This window comes from Myotis brandtii, unplaced genomic scaffold (genome assembly GCF_000412655.1).
Source record: "Myotis brandtii unplaced genomic scaffold, ASM41265v1 scaffold454, whole genome shotgun sequence".
Classification (NCBI taxonomy): domain Eukaryota; kingdom Metazoa; phylum Chordata; class Mammalia; order Chiroptera; family Vespertilionidae; genus Myotis; species Myotis brandtii.
The window spans coordinates 283,523-300,277 of record NW_005367354.1 but is presented as its reverse complement, the minus strand read 5'-3'; the positions used below and the strand labels follow the sequence as shown (position 1 = coordinate 300,277).

The 16,755-nt window shown below is 49.8% G+C and overlaps 1 protein-coding gene across 1 annotated transcript in view; it reads left to right on the top strand.

Annotated features, from left to right (window-relative positions):
• PLB1 (phospholipase B1) overlaps positions 1 to 16,755 on the top strand; it is a 130,676-nt gene that overhangs the window by 54,099 nt on the left and 59,822 nt on the right. The window contains exons 19-29 of the mRNA XM_014546609.1: positions 560 to 633; positions 2,045 to 2,088; positions 4,981 to 5,089; positions 6,950 to 7,001; positions 7,347 to 7,427; positions 10,500 to 10,565; positions 10,876 to 10,976; positions 12,947 to 13,028; positions 16,008 to 16,112; positions 16,233 to 16,328; positions 16,561 to 16,632. Coding sequence (XP_014402095.1) covers positions 560 to 633; positions 2,045 to 2,088; positions 4,981 to 5,089; positions 6,950 to 7,001; positions 7,347 to 7,427; positions 10,500 to 10,565; positions 10,876 to 10,976; positions 12,947 to 13,028; positions 16,008 to 16,112; positions 16,233 to 16,328; positions 16,561 to 16,632 — 882 coding nt within the window. The remainder of the gene's footprint in view (positions 1 to 559; positions 634 to 2,044; positions 2,089 to 4,980; positions 5,090 to 6,949; positions 7,002 to 7,346; positions 7,428 to 10,499; positions 10,566 to 10,875; positions 10,977 to 12,946; positions 13,029 to 16,007; positions 16,113 to 16,232; positions 16,329 to 16,560; positions 16,633 to 16,755) is intronic.

Sequence of the window (16,755 nt, the reverse complement as noted above, 5' to 3'; positions counted from 1 at the left end):
ACGACAGGAGGGGGGGCTCTCCTGGAGGCCCATCCTCCTCCCCAGGCTGCCTGGGAGGCCTTTGGCATGCCCTTGGGCATGGCCTTGCTCAGCAATGGCAGCTTTAGGCGAGGGACAGACACCTGCAGAGACGGTCCAGATGGTGGTTTTAAGAGACCCTGCTCTTTCATCAGCCCAGGGGTAGGCACACGGCCTTTTATTTGATGGCTACCCTTTCAGTCGTCTGCGTGAGGCACAGTGATATAAAAGAACTGTGATATGCTTCCTTTGTGCCAGACTTCACAATTTTTTTTAAATGAAGAAAACAGGCCCCGACATGTGTCCTCTTGAAAAATGGACACTGCGGCCTCATCCTCAAGCAGCTGGCTGGTCCGGGCAGGGCTGCTCAGGTGCACCGAGCAGTGGGCGGCCAGGGGTCCCAGCAGGAGCTACCGCTCGGCTCTGAAACAGGAGCTGTGCGGACTCTGGGTCCGAGAGAGCGCCCAGGCGGTCCGGGCAGAGCAGGTGCGGGCCTCTGGCCAGTGGACAGGGAAACTCACTGCCCTGTTGCTCCCTTCAGGCAGGCAATGGGGCCGGAGCCAAGCCTGCGGACGTCTTGGACGTCTTGACTCAGTATCGAGGCCTGTCCTGGAGGTGAGTATGGGGGTGGCAGGCCCTGAAGACCTCTCCTGGCAGGGCCGGGAGGAACCCCGGGCATCGTAGAAAACCACCTTGTACTTTTCATGAGAAACTTCTGGGTTTGATTCGAGGAAGGTATTCATCAGCTTCCCCAAACCACTGCATTTCCCAAAGCGGGGCCTGGGACCAGGAGGAGCTTGGGGGAGACACTGCGTAAACGTTTGGGGTGGAAAAGCTTCTCTGGCTTCCATTTCTCCCCGTGGGAACTAATCCCAGAAGGAGGCAGTGGGTCTTTGGAACCAGAGTGTGTCTGGAACCCTGGCTGCCCAGCTCTGTGCAACTTTGGGCAAGTTGCTTAACCTCTCTGAGCTTGTCTCCTCATCTTTGACGCGGGGATAATAATACTGCCTGAGCACTGTCGCGAGGATTAGAGAGAACTGAAGCTCCCCAGCACAGTGCCTGGCACAAAGTAGGTATAAATGGCAGCTGGCATCCTTATTAAAGGGCCTTCGGTGTACAGATGAGGAAGCAAAGCTCAGAGAAGACAAGTAACCTGTCCAAGATCACACAGCCAGGTGGTATAAGAGCGAGAAGTAGAGTAGATGCTTGTTGGCACCTAGCATGGTGGCTTCCCCCATTGCTTCCCATTCAGCAGGCTTGTTCCTGCCCTGGCTGTTATAAAATCCGAGCAGCAGGGCCTGACCTCTGAGCCTTGAACGCAGGAGAGCACAGGTCTGGGAGTTCCTCAGCCTGGAATCTGGCCTCCCTGGCACCAGCTGGTGTTGAATCCCTGGCATTGTTGCTCGTGATGCTGCACAGAGTTAAACCCCACCCACTTTGAGAGCCTTTTAAATGTTCCCAGGCGTACTTGGCAGAGAAAGAAGGAATATGGAAAGCAGGGAATCCAATAAGCTCTGGAATGTTGCATGTTTTCATGCCTAGAAACTTTTATTTCCCCAGAATTTTAGAAGTGCTCGGAAGCTGGGTTGCTCTCTAGATTCAGACACCCTTGGAAAACGGGTTTGCCCAAGCCCAAGGGGAAGAGAACGACCAGGGCAACCCTTTTCACTGTGTTTTCAGTAATAATAGCAATGCCCCGCCAGTGGCTAGTGGGGCAGGACTGGAGTTGGGGAGAAGGGGCGTCCACTTGGAACCCTGCCCCCATGTCAACATTCCAAGTTAAAATCGACAAAGTCAGCCATGACCGTTTCTTGTTTAGATGTTCAGGTTTGTGGGGAGAGGGGAGAGGCATTGCTGTATTCTGGTTTGTTTTTCAAGGTTTTTTACGGAAATCATAAGTAAAAGACAGGCTCCAAGCCCCCAGGGTGTTTCTCAAAAGGTGAAAGGTCTGTCTTGGTAGCGTCTGGGGTGTTTTGGCATCGCTGGCTTTTTCAACCTTCATTTTCTTTTTTTATTCCCACAACAGCGTGGGCGGCGATGGGAACGTCAGCAGCGTCACCACCCTGGCCAGTGAGTACTCGCTCCCCCAGGGGTTTCGGGCGGGCGTGCAGTCACCCTGCGCGTGTCTTCAGCGCCCCCTGGTGGCGGCCTCGGGCTTAGCAGAGGACTGGGTGGCAGGAGGCAGCCGCATTCGGCAGGGGGCGCTGCTTCCCCGATGTGGTCGCCTTGCTTTGCTTCTTGAGAGTGATAAAAGCTGGGAGGTGGTTTTTCTTTTCTTTTGAGAAATTGTACTATTTGTCCAAGGAAGAGAACACGAGAGAAAAAGAGATCTCAGGACAAATCTTAGTGCAAGTCATTGTTAAGAAATGATTCAAGAAAGAAGGAAAGGAAACCCATCTCTGCTATGCCTGTCATTCTGAGCAGAGCACCTTTCGCTCAGGCATTGATCTGGGCTTGGGCTGCATTAGGCACCACTGCATGCAGACATTGCCTGCCTGTGTGCGGCTTTAGGAAACGCGTATTGCAGCGGTAATAAAGACGTTACCTCGCTCAGGCTATGCGAACACAGTCGCACTTGGAGCTTGAAGTTTTCTTTAAATTATTTCACCCACAACCTGCTTGCAATGATGTGTTAAAGCCTGACTAGGTTCTCTGAAAACCTTGTCTTATTCATCTTTTTATTCCCCTTTGTGTGTGCACATCACTGTGCTTGTTCTTAAAGACACATGCAATAAATGTTAAAAATGAATTTTTCCCCTTAAAACCTATAGCTAATAATTATACCTGAGAGGAATTTCATCGGTCCCGTTCTCATTTACTCTTCTTGTAATATAGCCCTTTGTAATCTATCTTTAGAAGCTAGGAAGTTATTTGAGCTCTAGATCACTAAGAATCTGTGATAGGGATTGCTTAATCTCCACATAGGCAGGGCTGATTGCGCTTCACATTTGTTATCTGTTTTTGCTATTTATAAATCCTGTTGAACTTAAGTAGGTACAGTTCTATGGCACAGGGACTCCCTGTCTTCTTTATTTCTAGATCTATACACAAGAGCTATAAATCATCTCCCTATTGCTAGGAGATGGTTTGGGTTGCTTTTGTAAGTGTGATTGACTGGCTATGAGCTGGCCCAGCCTATACAATACTTTGCTGGGCTCTCTGATTACCATGGTATTATCATGGATAACATGATTGAAAATCAACAGGCTCAAGAGCTTTCACCAAAGTGACTTACAAAGGATTGAGACTATGTCACCCCTCTGGTGGACTCTCCTGACACACTTAGCCTATGCGAAGGCTATTCAATGGGGGGGGGGGGGGGAGAAATAGTCCTTTCAATATATGGTACTGGGACAACTGGACAGCTACACGCAAAGGATGACGTTAGAGCCCTACCTCACACCATACACAAAAATCAACTCAAAATGAAATACAGACCTAAATGTAAACGCCAAAACTAACTCTTAGAAGAAGATAGAGGAGCAAATCTTCATGACTCTAGGTTAAACAAAACCTTTTTAGATATGGCACCAAAAGCACAAGTGACAAAAAGAAAAAGAAAAAATAAATATATTGGACAAAAATTAAACACGTTTGTGTTTCAAAGGGAAAAGACAGCCCAAAGAAAGTAAAAGACAACCCAAAAAGTGGGAGAAAATATTTGCAAGTTATATATTTGATAAGAAACTGTATCTAGAAAATATAAAGAACTCTTATAACTTGGCAATAAAAAGACAACCCAATTAAAAATGGGCAAAGGCAACACTATGGACATTTTTAATACCATTGAACTGTACACTTAAAAATGGTTAAGATGGTAAATTTTATGTTACCACAATTTTTAAAAATGGGCAAAGGATTTTAATCCACATTTCTCAAAAAAAAAAAAAGATATACAAGTGTAATAAGCATCTGAAAAGATACTCGATATCAGTGACTGTCAATGCAAATCAAACCACACCATTTCACATCCACCAGAATGGCTATAGTAAAAATACAGCAAATAATAATAAGTATTTGTGAGGATGTGCAGAAACTGAAACCCTCATATTACTGGAACATAAGATGGTACAACATCATTGGAAAAAGCTCTGTAAGTTTTTCAAAAGAGTAAACAGATATCCAGCAATTCTACTCCTAAGTATATGCCCAAGAAAATTCGAGGCAAAACTTGTACATAAATGTTTGTAGCTGCATTATTTGCAATAGCCAAAAAAGTGGAAATATCCAGGTGTTCTTCAGCTCATGAATGAACAGATAAAATGTGGCCTGTCTGTACAATGGGATATTATTTGGCCGTAGAAAGGAATGAAGTGCTGACACCTGCTATATCGTGGGTGAACATTGAAAACATTATACTAAATGAAAGAAGCCAGCCACAAAAGACCTATTGTATTGTATGATTCCTTTTATATGAAATGTCCAGAATAAGTACAATTGTATAGAGAGAAAATAGATTAATGGCTGCCGTGGGTTGGAGGGAATGGAGAGTGACTGGAGGGAGTGGAGGGTTTCACTTTGGGGTGATGGGTACAGGGTTTCATTTTGGGGTGATGAAAATGGTCTAAGGTTGATTGTGGTAATAGATGCACAACCTCACTATAGTTTAAAAAAAAACTATGAACAAATTCCTATGCACACTGCACATATCTTATTTTGAAGTAAAAAAACAAAATGGGAACAAATACAATATTTGTATTTGCATGTGGCCCGCGGGCCGTAGTTTGAGGACCCCTGCTATAAATGGTGTGTGAATTATCTCCATAAAGTTATATGTTGGCGGGGGAGGCAAATGCATGAGAGAAGCACTACTCAGACTCACATTTATTCAACAATAATTCATTAAGTAGCTGGGTGTGCTGCCCAGGCTCTGCTTGGCCCTGAATACCCACTGGCGCTTATTAGAGGAATTTAAACATTGCTTTGTGGTCTCCTGAGCATGTCTCTTCCTTGTATTTCCAGATATCCTCCGGGAATTCAACCCTTCCCTGACGGGCTTTTCTGTTGGCACTGGGAAACAAGACAGCCCTGGGGCCTTCCTAAACCAGGCTGTGGCCGGAGCCCGAGCCGTGTGAGCAGGGGAGCCCGGGGGTGAACGCACAGGTCCTCTGGGGACCTCGTTGGGGGCTTGGCCGAGACTGGGATATATGACAGCTGGGGAGGTTGGTCCAGGGGGAGGGTCTGAGGGTCAAAGACTGGACAAGATGGGCTCTCTTGGGGTGTCCCTTGCTGTGGGACACAGAAAGCTGCTAGCCTACCTCCAACTCCATCCCAGGAACGAGTCACAGTTGACTCTGATGCCAGGTATATGCTTTGAGCAAATTCCTTTCCTCCTCTGTGAATCTCATGTCCACATAAGACAGTGACCAGAGGAGGGTTCTCTCTAAGGTTCCGTTTTTCTTATTTTATTCATCTTTCATGCCCTCTTCTCCGTCCCTTCCTCAGACATGTTTTTCAGACATGCTTTCCAGGCTCTGGGCTTTGCAGGCCTATGTCAGGGAGGCACCCTGGAAAGAAACCTTAGCCATCGGCGTAACCCAAACGGAGTGTGATTTCTTCCCCGCTTCCCCAGAGGCCTAGGGGCTCTTTCGTGCCAGGAATCCATTTGCCCGAGCACATCCTGAGTTGTAGAGAAGAGTTAGAGGTTGTTATTCCCGTATCACAGAAACGGGAGCACAAAGAGGCCAAGCGGCCTGGACAGATGCATCGTCTCGATGACATGGCCTGGTGGCTTTGTGCCTGCAGGGTTGTCCCGGGTTTGATAATCACCCCTTATACCCGTACAGCAGTGCACCAGTCACACGGTGCCTCTGTTTCTCTTATTCCATGTGTTCCGTACAGTAACTATGAGAGGTACAAAGCAGAGGGTCAGAAACCCATGTTTTCTTAATAATGATACTGAGACTCAGAGAGGTCAGTGAATCACCCCAAACTCTGGCCCCACATCTGATAACTTCAGACGCACAGATGAGGAAATCGGGCCTCAAAGAGGTTACCTGGCTTACCCAGAATTCCTACCCAGGCTGACTGGTACCTAATCTATAGTGACTAAGACCAGGCCAGTTGGGCTAGTAGCTGAGAGGAGGAGGAAGACAGCTCCTGTTTCCTGCTAGGCCCTGTGCCAGGGACTTTATTGGTGGTAATGGTGATGATGAGGTACACATATTTCAGTGGATTCTGTATAATATGGACGCTCACCATGTGCTGTTCTGAGCTCTCTATGGGCACCGTATTTAGTCTGCCCAGCAACGCTGTGAAGAAGGTATGCTTACCACCCCTTCTTACAAAGGAAGGAACTGAGGGTGGGCAAGGCAAGTACTAGCCAAGGTCTCAGAGCTGGCCAGTGGTGGGACCAGCACTCAAACGCATGCTGCCTGGCACTCGTGAGGGCTCTTCCTCCACGGGGCGGCTTTGACCATCTCACTCACTACTCCCAGTGACCCTCTAAGATTTGGGATTTGTCTCCATGTTTGCAGGTTTTTTGTTTTGTTGTTTTTGTTTTTGTTTTTAACTAGGAAAATAAGTCACATTCCTACAGTTAGCAAGAGGTAACTAAATGTCAAACCCAGATGTGTCTGGCTCAGCTATGTCACCTTGAGGGCGAGGGCCCTTTGAGGCTGAGGTCACGGCAAGAGCCATGCATGACACGAAACGCTCACATGCAGCCTCCGTTCGCCCTGAGTGAGCCTGGCTGGGGAGACAGAGTGTGTAATCCAATATGCCAATCAGGAGACAAGTCCACCAGCAGTCGCCGCCTCATCTGTGAAGTGTTCCGCTCATCCATAGACAGGACGCCCCACCCCACCCCCAGCATGGCCTTCAGTCCAACTTTCCTGCTGTTTCTTTTATTCCTGTCCTCTGCCAAGTCCCCTCCCAGCCCAGCTTCACAGTCCCAGCTTCTCACATGACTTCTTCCTGGGTCTGCCCGCAGGGATTTACCTGATCAGGCCAGGAGGCTGGTGGGCCTGATGAAGAATGACACGGTGAGTCTGGGGGAGGAGCCACCTGGGGCCACTTGAGGTCAGACTCCCCAGAACAGGGGCTGGGCGGGAGAAATCCATGGAAACAGAGAGAGTCGGCTTAGGGGGAGGACCCGGCCACGTGGAAGTCCAGAAAGTCCACCTTTTGAAAAAAAAACCCCAATGATTTAGCACCTACAACCTGTGACCTATGACCTCAGGACCCCAAAACCAAAGAATAGGAAACATCAGTGTCCTCTAAACCCTGTGGTGTGTGAGGACCCATCCCTGACAGTGTTCAGCATTTGCATTTTCCTTGATTTGACTCTGGGGTAAGGCATTTACTGGTTTGTTTTCTATTCATTTCAGAAGATAAATTTCCAGGAAGATTGGAAGGTTATAACCCTATTTATAGGCGGCAATGACCTCTGTGATTTCTGCAATGATCCGGTAGGTCCCAGGCCCTTAACTCAAAGCCTCCCCCCTCATCCCCCCCTCCCCTGGACGGATTTCCATTCCAGGTGCCTGGAGCAGTGCCGTTGGGTTGGGATTTGGGGCTTGAGGTCTGGCATGGATCCAACCTGGGAATAACCCCCAGACCGAGAGGGCATTTACCTCCAGGATGAGATTTCAACAGGACGAGCAGCACTGCCAATGAGGTGAATCCTGATCAGGTTTTCTGTCGAGGGAGCCTGATCCTATCATTCTAGAAACCAAGATAACATTCCAATGCTCCCAAAAAACCTGGCATCTCTTCATAGATCATTGTAAGTCAGCTCCTTTCTCCAATGCTGAGCTGCCTCGCCATCTCCGCCTCTGTGCTGCCACTTGTATGGGAAAGTTGATTTCCTAATGCAGGCACTTGGGCAAAGTTCAGAGCCCAGTCATTCTGGGCTGATGGGAAACCCAGGGGCCAGGCGGCTACCCTGTGGGTTCGGTGCTTCTTCCTGGGCTCCCAGATTCTCTGAGCTCGAAGAAACCCCACAAGCCATCCTGGCCAGTCTCCACCCACAACAAAAATGCCTTTCGCAGAATCCAGTTGTTGAACATTTCCAGTGATGGGCAGCTTTTTAACTTGTAAGGTAGCCCTGACTAGTATCCTGAGTCGGTGTAAATTGCTTTACGGTGTTTCTTTGTGTTGAGCCCAAATCTACCTGGTGATGTCTGCCTATATGGGCAGGCCTCTTCTACACTCAATTCAGTTGACTTTATTTTAAGTAGGTTTTTTAAAAATTATTATGCAAGTAATACACACAGAAAACATATCAAAGTACAGAGAAAATAATATTCTCTGTAATATATTTACAACATCCAGAAATGCCGTTTGTTAACATTTTGATATGTGTCTAGCATTTTCTGTAAATATATGGAGAAAATGCTTTCTTGTTTTCTAAAACTGGTATCAACCTGAAAATATTGTTTGGTAACCTGCTTTTTTTCAACAGCAACACATTAGGAAGATATTCGCATATCAACGTTTAATTTTTAGTTGCCATATAGTAGCCCATAATATAGATTGGCCGTAATTGGGTACTTAGCTTACATTACTTCTAATTAGGCCTATTATAAATAACACCAGGATAAACAACCATCTTTATCTCCATCCACAACTATTTCCTGGTGTATATTCTGAGTAGTAAGCTCTCTAAGCAAAAAGATATGTATATTTCCCCCCATGTTTTATTATGAAAATTTCCAAACATGCTGAGAAGCTGAAAGACTGGTGCAGTAAGTGCCCGTACACCCACCACAGAGACTGTACAGTTGTTAATATTGTGCCACATTAACATATACCTATCCATCTATCTCATTTTGGGGTGACTCAGCACATTTTTGAAGCTTTGTGTACATATTGCCAAATGGCTCCCAGAATGTTTATACCAATTATGCCTATTTCTCCCCATTCCAACCGGCAATGTATGTTATTTAATAACTGCTAATCTGATAAATGAAAAAATTGTATCGTTTTCAAATTTTGCATTTATTTACTTTCTAGGTAGGAATACATTTTTATTTCCTTTGTTTGAATCTCTCCTTTTGATAAATTCTATATTATGCCTTTTGGCCATTTTCTGTTAAGGCATTTATCTTTCTTTATTGATTTACAAAAACCCCTTATATCAAGTATACTAACCCCTTTTCAAATACATTGCCTATTTGTTGCCTCCCATTTAGCTTTGTTTACAGTATTTTCTGATAAACGGGACTTTTTTTTTTTATTTCTAGTATCATTTGCCTGGCACGTATTATATGCCAGGCACGGTACTAGGAGCTAAGCAGACAAGTGAAAACACAGGCTCTGTCCTCAAGAAATTCACATCGTCAGGGGAGGGAGACACAGACAACTCACCATAACACGATGAGGAAACCCCGTGTGTGGTTCTGGTGATACACTGAAGGCAGAACTGCCCTCGAAACTGGGAATTTGCCGTGGGGGTGGGAGGAGTGTCAGAGTTCACACAGAGTAGGAGACTTCCCAGCTGGCACTGAAGTCTAGGACATTTGTCAGGCAGAAAAGGGACCCGCTGAGCAAAATTTAGGAAGTGGTGAGTCTTGCGGGTGACCCTGCTCCCCAGGCCCCTCCTTTCCTGGCATCAAAGTCACCGGGGTTGGGGTTTTCAAGCTATGGTGTAAGGGGCCCACAGCGGAGCCCTGGGGCTCTGGGGCCGGTGGGGAGGTGGAATCATGGGCCCCCCACCACTTCCCTGCAACTTTAATCTGTTTGATAGAGCAAGGCTTTTGGTTAGACTTCATTCAGAAAGGATGCCACTGCTTTAAAAAGGTTTAAGAACCACATCGAAATCAAGAGAAATAACCATTAAAGTGTGTTCATGCTTGGGAGAGGGCTTCACGGGACCCTCTTCCCCTCCTTTGTCTCCTCGAGTGATTTGACTGGGCTGTGGGTTCCCCGGCACATGAGGCCGGGTGGGGAACCTTTTCTCTGCCATGAGCCATTTGGATATTTATAACATCATTGGCAGGCCATACACAATTAGCAGCTTAAAAATTGGCCGGCTGTCTTTGGTCAAACATTTAATTAACTCACCCCTAATGCCTTGGCAGGGCCAGACCAAATGATTTCTCGGGCCTTATATGGCCCTCGGACAGAACCTTCCCCACCCCTGCTTAAGCAGAAGAGGTCAGGGCAGAGGCCCAGAGGATGTGCAAGCTGCAGGGGCTCTTGGAGGTCCTCTGCTCCAACACCCCAGTTTAGAGGGACCCGGAGATGGGCTGGGCCTTAGCGAAGGCCCTGCATCGAGTTGACAGGAAGTGGACCCAGAGCTTTCCATCGCTCCACGCAGGAGAAAGGGTGCTTCCCGCGTAAAAGAAAGGGGTCCCGGCCACGATCAGCCTGCGGGCTGTAGGGTTGGTGTGGAGGCTGAGGGCCCCAAGGCAAACCCGTGCTCCCGTGTTGCCCATTCTGGCTGAAATATAGGAAGGAGGGGACCCGAGAGAAGAAGCCGCCCTGGTCTGCGTAGAGATTGGGTGACGAATGGTCTTAGATGTTTCCTCTTCCTGCAGGCCCACTATTCCCCCCAGAACTTCACGGACAACATTGGGAAGGCTCTGGACATCCTCCACGCCGAGGTACCAGGGCCGGGTCACAGGGCCTCTGAGCAGCTCAACCACAGTTCCCCTCGGGCCTCAGACTAGCCGGGAGGCGGCTCTGGCTTCTGGCTGAGGTGCCTTTTCCGGGTGCCTTTACCCGGAGACCAGCACGACCATGCTGTCAGTCCTGGTCCCAGCGGCCTGAACACATGGGTGTCGATGCGGAGGAGGAGGGAGAGGCGGGGATGAAGGAAGTGGATGGGGCCAGATGGAAGGCCATGGACCTGACAGCCCACAGGGGGACTGCCCGGCCTCCAGCCTCTCAGGGGCTGGTCTTGCCTTTGCTCAGGTGCCTCGGGCGTTTGTGAATCTGGTGAAGGTGCTGCAGATCGTCAACCTGAGGGAGCTGTACTATGAGAAGAAAGTCTACTGCCCCAGGCTGATCCTCAGGTGAGCTCCTACTCCTGTGCCTGAAAGGGCCATAGCACCCCGAGCAGAAAGTGACTCTGATGAGTTAGGAAAGCCGAGGGCAGTGTGAGGAGTGCCAGGCCCGCCCCAATTTCTAACCTGACGAGGTCTAATGGAGGAGACTTATGACCCCAGTTTAGAGCTCAGCTCCCCTTGGAATATGCATTTGCATCCCAGCATGCTTCTGCTGTCATGGCAGCTCAGAACACCCTCCATCCGCCAGGGAGGGAAGAGTTGAGCATGAGGCACGAAGGGGCCTGTGTGGGCCAGGCTCAATGGGCTCTGCGAGGGCCTACTTTTAAGTGTCTGCAGAGCTCCCCCTCCCCCCCCCCACACCCAGGGGCCCATCACTAGGACAGAGGGAGCCTCTGTCTGGCATGGTGCTCCGGGCTGGGTGCTCACAAATGTAGGGTTGTTGTCACTCAATGGAAGAGCAGGTGCTCCAATCAGAACCAAGAGGGTCCAGAGGACAGAGTCTTCCCTGGAGAACAGACACCCTGGTCCTAGGAAGCCAAACAGAGGGGTGCCCTCTCTGGTATCACACGTCTGCGTGACCCTCGGGAACAAGATGTCCTTCTAACCCAAGCACAAACATTTCACTCAGCAGTGCTTCCCACAAGGCCTCCTCTGGACCATCAGCTGAGGTCATGGTGGCTCTGCCCATCCCCCCACTGCCTCCAGCTCTGTACCCCCCTTCCCCCCCAAGCATATCACATGGTAATTATTCATGTGCCTCTCCCCCACAGCCCTGAACTCTGTGTCTGAGTCACTGCTAGCACAGCACAGGGGCTCAGCGGCTGCTGGCTGAATGGCTGAATGAATAATTCACAAGGGCCAGGTTTGCTCGTTGAAATGAAAGGGGACTTGGCTGGTCCCCTGAAGATCCGTGCCAAACCTCACCTGGGGGCCCAGACTGCGTAGGTCCCCCCAGGAGGCCTGAGGGTGCTGAGAGCAGGAGGGCGGCTGCTGGATGACACACGCCTGTTAACACAGCTGGTGTCAGTCGTGCTATTTTCAGCTGCTGACGCATCCGCTGGCTCCCGCTTTCTCCAGTCCCTGGGCCACGTGGGGTTCCGTGTTTTCATTCCATTTCAGAGCAGCTCACCCAAGAGTCTCTCACTGCCAATCACTGCAGGGTTTTCAGACAGTCAAAGCTGAAGGTTCAGAGGAGGCATTTGCCACGTTTGTTTTCAAATCTGATGGCCAAGTCACCGACTGTGGGTTAGACAGGCTCAAGGTCACCTTGTCCTGCCACCTCTCCAGTGCGCTGCCTTCTCTGCTGTTCTGTCTCCGCGGTGGGGCTGAGTCTAGACTGAGCTATCCACACTCTTATCACCTTATTCCCCTGGATGAAAAGCCCAGATCAGAGCTACAGACTGGACAGAAGCAGTTTAACCAGGAATTAAGGTGCAGACCAGACAGACTGGAGTTCAAGTCCTAGCTCCTACCCTTTACATCCATGTGACCTTGAGAAAATCACCACACTGAGCCTCAGTTTTTTCAACTGTAAAATGGGGATAATGGTAATACAGCTTCTAGAAAAGCTCAAGAGAACCGAACAGGTTAATACCCAGAAGACTCTCGGCACCGTAGCTATTCAATATGCGTTAGCCATTATTAGGATCGTTATCACTATTACTATTTAAAGGGAGGTGTGCCTTACCTGCACTGCACTGTCCTCAGGCAGTTATGAGGCAACTCAGCTCCGTAAAAATCACTCCTGCAGATGTCAGAAGTGACTATTTCATCTTCACGAGCAAATCCAGGTCTGGGAGATTTTCTGTTTCATCTGGTGCCAGGTACAGGTTAGCCAGCCAGGGCCCCGTTAGCGTTAGCACAGACCCCTGATACCTCCAAGTCAAACAGATTCCGAATCTCAGGCCGCCATTTCTGCATCGCGCACTCAGACGGTGACTTGGTGGGGTGGGGCACCCCTTCTGTTTGCTCCGCAGGAATTTGTGTCCCTGTGTCCTGAAGTATGAGGATAACTCAACAGAGCTTGCCTCCCTCGTCGAACTGAATAAGAAGTATCAGGTGAGGCGGGAAAGGGCTCTGAGCTGCACAGAGCTGCTGTGGGTGTGGTTGCTCAGGTTGGAGAGAGAATGTGCCTAAGTTATTGGGACCCCGACCGGGTGTGAGGTTACCTCTGACCAGTTTGCATATTTAAAGACACCCTGCAAGGCGGCGGGGACTGTGGTTCCATTTATCTTATCAGCCATAGAGCCAGGCCACCGAGCACGCACCACCAAGTCTCAGTTACTTCCAGTTGTCCATGGGGAATGGGTAGGAGCCTCTGACTCCCGGTGGGAAACTCTTTCCACCCAACGGAGTCTGGAAGATTCCGTGAGAGAACATGCATTCTCTGTGTCCCGTCCCCCCCGCCCCCAGGGGAACGGGTGTTATTGGGGAGCACGAGGAGAGAGTCAGCAGGTGGTCTCCAGACATCCTATGGGTCGTTCAGTTTAGGCCTTTCCCCATCAAAGCTTTGACCAGAGCAGCTGACTCCCTTGACTCTATCCCGTCTTCCCCCCCAATTTAAGTGTCCAGTCACTCCCAGACCGTGGAGAGTGGCCTGCAAACAGCGTCCACAGTGGGCTCGTCCTTCAAGTCCAAGGACTCCTTAGAGTAGAACCACTTCTCTGCAGACCCTTTCGGGAGAGCCACACCTGCCAGGGGTGTCAGGGCTCAGGAGAATGAATCCCTATCTGTCAGGCTCTGACGCCATCGCCCAGCAGTCTGGGTGACTGCCCACTGCACCTCCTCCTCCTCTGTGAGCAGGCGCCTGTGTCTCCAAGGCCCGCAGCAGGAGAGGGAAGGCAGCGGAGATTATGGCCAGGAGGGCAAACCTGGTCCAGGTGGGGTTCTTGGGTTCAAGCAACAAAAGCTTGTGTCATTCTGGTTAATTTAATCAGATTTATTATTTCATCCGAATATCAGAAAGAGCTAGAAAGGTAGGGTCAGAGGCCAAGCCACCAGAATCGTGGAATTTTAGGGACCAAACCATAAGAATCAAAATAGGCCAAAGAACTAGTCCCGGGAGACACCATGGACACCATGGATGCAGGTGCTACCCTCTGCAGAATGGAGCTTGTGTGCCTCCATCTTTCTGCCACTAGTTTCCAACCCCACGCCTGAGGCGGGAGCATCCATTGGGGACCCCCGGCACATGCCCTTGGCCTGGTTGTGAGGGGCATTGAGAAGCCAGTATTTGCCTTTCTTACCTCCTACAGTGAGCAGCAGGCTGCTGTCTAACAGAGGAGTTTCTCAAACATGGAAAGTGGGTTCAGCCCCACCGACGTGGCTCAGTGGTTGAGCGTCACACTATGATCCCGGAGGTCATGGTTCAATTCCTGGTCAGGGCACACGCCCAGGTTGCAGGCTCCATCCCCAGTAGGGAGCATGCGGGAGGTGGCTATCAATGATTCTCTCTCATCATTGTTGTCTCTATCTCTCTCTCCCTCTCCCTTTCTCCCTGAAATCAATAAAAATATATTTTTTTAAAAAGTGGGTTCAGATGCTGGGTAGACAAAAAGAAGAACAATTCACCAAAATTGCCTGCCCCGACCTTTCTAGATTGGCCAGCTGTTCCAGGCCTGATCTTGCTACCACTGAGACTCTAACTTAGTGTCCTGGAGGAACTCACAGCTCAGCCACCTGAGGCCCCCAGGCCCTCTCTCAGGACCCTTTCCCTCCCTACTTCCAGCAAAAGCGATGGGTTCCCGTCACTCTCCCTGGAGACGATCATTGCTATTAGTGCCACCTGGCGCCAGGCACGCTAGACACGGTTTCTTTCCTTTCTCGAGATGCATGGTGCCACTGTGAGCCATCGTGGTTGATCGTGGAGTAACCAGTAGCATTGGAAAGGGCTTCAGTGATGGTCCAGGTCTTGCCAAACATCCTCCACTTACAGATGAGGAAATAGAGGTCTAGAGAAGGAAAGCATCTTGCTGAAACCCACCAGCTAGCTAGTGGCATCGCACCCTCTGCCTTACTCGAGGCTCTGCTTGTAACCAGGAGACTCCCCTGGGAGGTCAAACTTGAGGCACTGCCAGTACAGGGCTCTCTTTCTGGCTGTCCCTGGGCAAAGAAAGTGCATAGTGTCTTCTGAAGTGACCACACGAATGTTCTCGGGTTTGCAAACCTGACCTCCCTCTGTAGCCAGGGTTTCGGCCCTGAATGGTGAGCACCTGGCAAGCAGTGAGACGGCAGTCTGGCAGGAGCGGGAGCCAGAACTGGGTTAATTGGTCCTCCTGGAACTGAGCCCAAGTGGAAGCTGCGAGAGGAACAGCTTCATTACCTTCCTGGACAGACCTGAGCGGCTCACAGGGGTGTGCAGGCACGGGAGCCCGCATGCTCACACACACCACGCACACGCTATATAAATAGGCGTTAAATGGCCTTGTGGACTCACCTTGGATTTTCTGAACAAATGTAGGACAGAAATAAAGTAGGTGTAAGGATTATCCCAACAAGTCATTTAATCAAATATGTACCCCTCCCCGGATTTTAAAATACATATTTTTTTATTGATTCCAGAGAGGAAGGGAAAGGGAGAGAGAGATAGAAACATCAATGATGAGAGAGAATCATTGACCAGCTGCCTCCTGCACACCCCACACTGGGGATCGAGCCCACAACCCGGGCATGTGCCCTGACCAGGAATTGACCCGTGCCCTCCTGTCTCATAGGTTGACACTCAACCACCGAGCCACACCAGCCGGGCCCTCTCCCCAAATTTTAGTCAAGAGCTTTACAAGAGGATCAAGCTGATGGACTTAGGTTTTTCCCTACATTCCAAGGTCAAATGTATGCAATGGCAGCAGAGGCTGAGGACAGGGGTTGAGATAAAGGCTGGTCTAAAAAATACCAGCTGACTCCTGATCAGTTGAGCTTTGGCTGCAGATCGGTTTTACTCCAAGTTCAGACACCGCTTCGTTCTGTGGCAGAGAAGATGTGGCACAAAGACGGAGCAGATGCAGCGAGCCCTGACCCCGTCCCGTTTGCCTCCCGCAGGAGCGGACGCACCAGCTGGTTGAGGGTGGGCGATACGACACAAGGGAAGATTTTACGGTGGTCGTGCAGCCGTTCTTCGAAAAAGTGGACCTGCCCAAGACCCCGGTAAAGAAAGCACGCACCGTGGAGAAATGGGGGGCACAGGTAGCGCCCAGCTGTGTCTGAGCATTATCTGTGCTGCCCGGCGTCCCCTAACACAGCCCCTCTTCTCTGCCCTGTGCCCAGGAGGGGCTGCCTGACAGCTCTTTCTTCGCTCCGGACTGTTTCCACTTCAGCAAGAAGTCTCATGCGCACTCGGGCAGTGCTCTCTGGAACAACATGGTAAGATGACCGAGGTCGGGAAAAGTGTCCTTCCTCTGCTAAGAAAAAGACTCCAGAAAGCTTTCTCGGGACCTCAGAGGCCCGTCCCTCAGGCCGTGTGAGTCCTGGCACAGCAACGATCGTAGATCCATGTCTTTGTCCCCACTCCCTTCTCCAGCCCTGACCCACGGCCTGACTTTTCCATTCTTACCACCTTTTTTCTCACTCCCTGCCTTCCTGCTTCTTGGTTTAGCTGGAACCTGTTGGCCAGAAGGCAAGATGGCATGATTTTGAAAGCAAGATCAATATCACATGTCCGAACAAGGTAAAGTAAAAGCACATTCTTGCGACGGCTCCATCTGAAGCATCTTTTCCAGCCTTTTAACGTCGCATGAAGGTTTCTCAGTTCATTGAACACCACAGCTCTGTTCGCCTACTCACACATCCC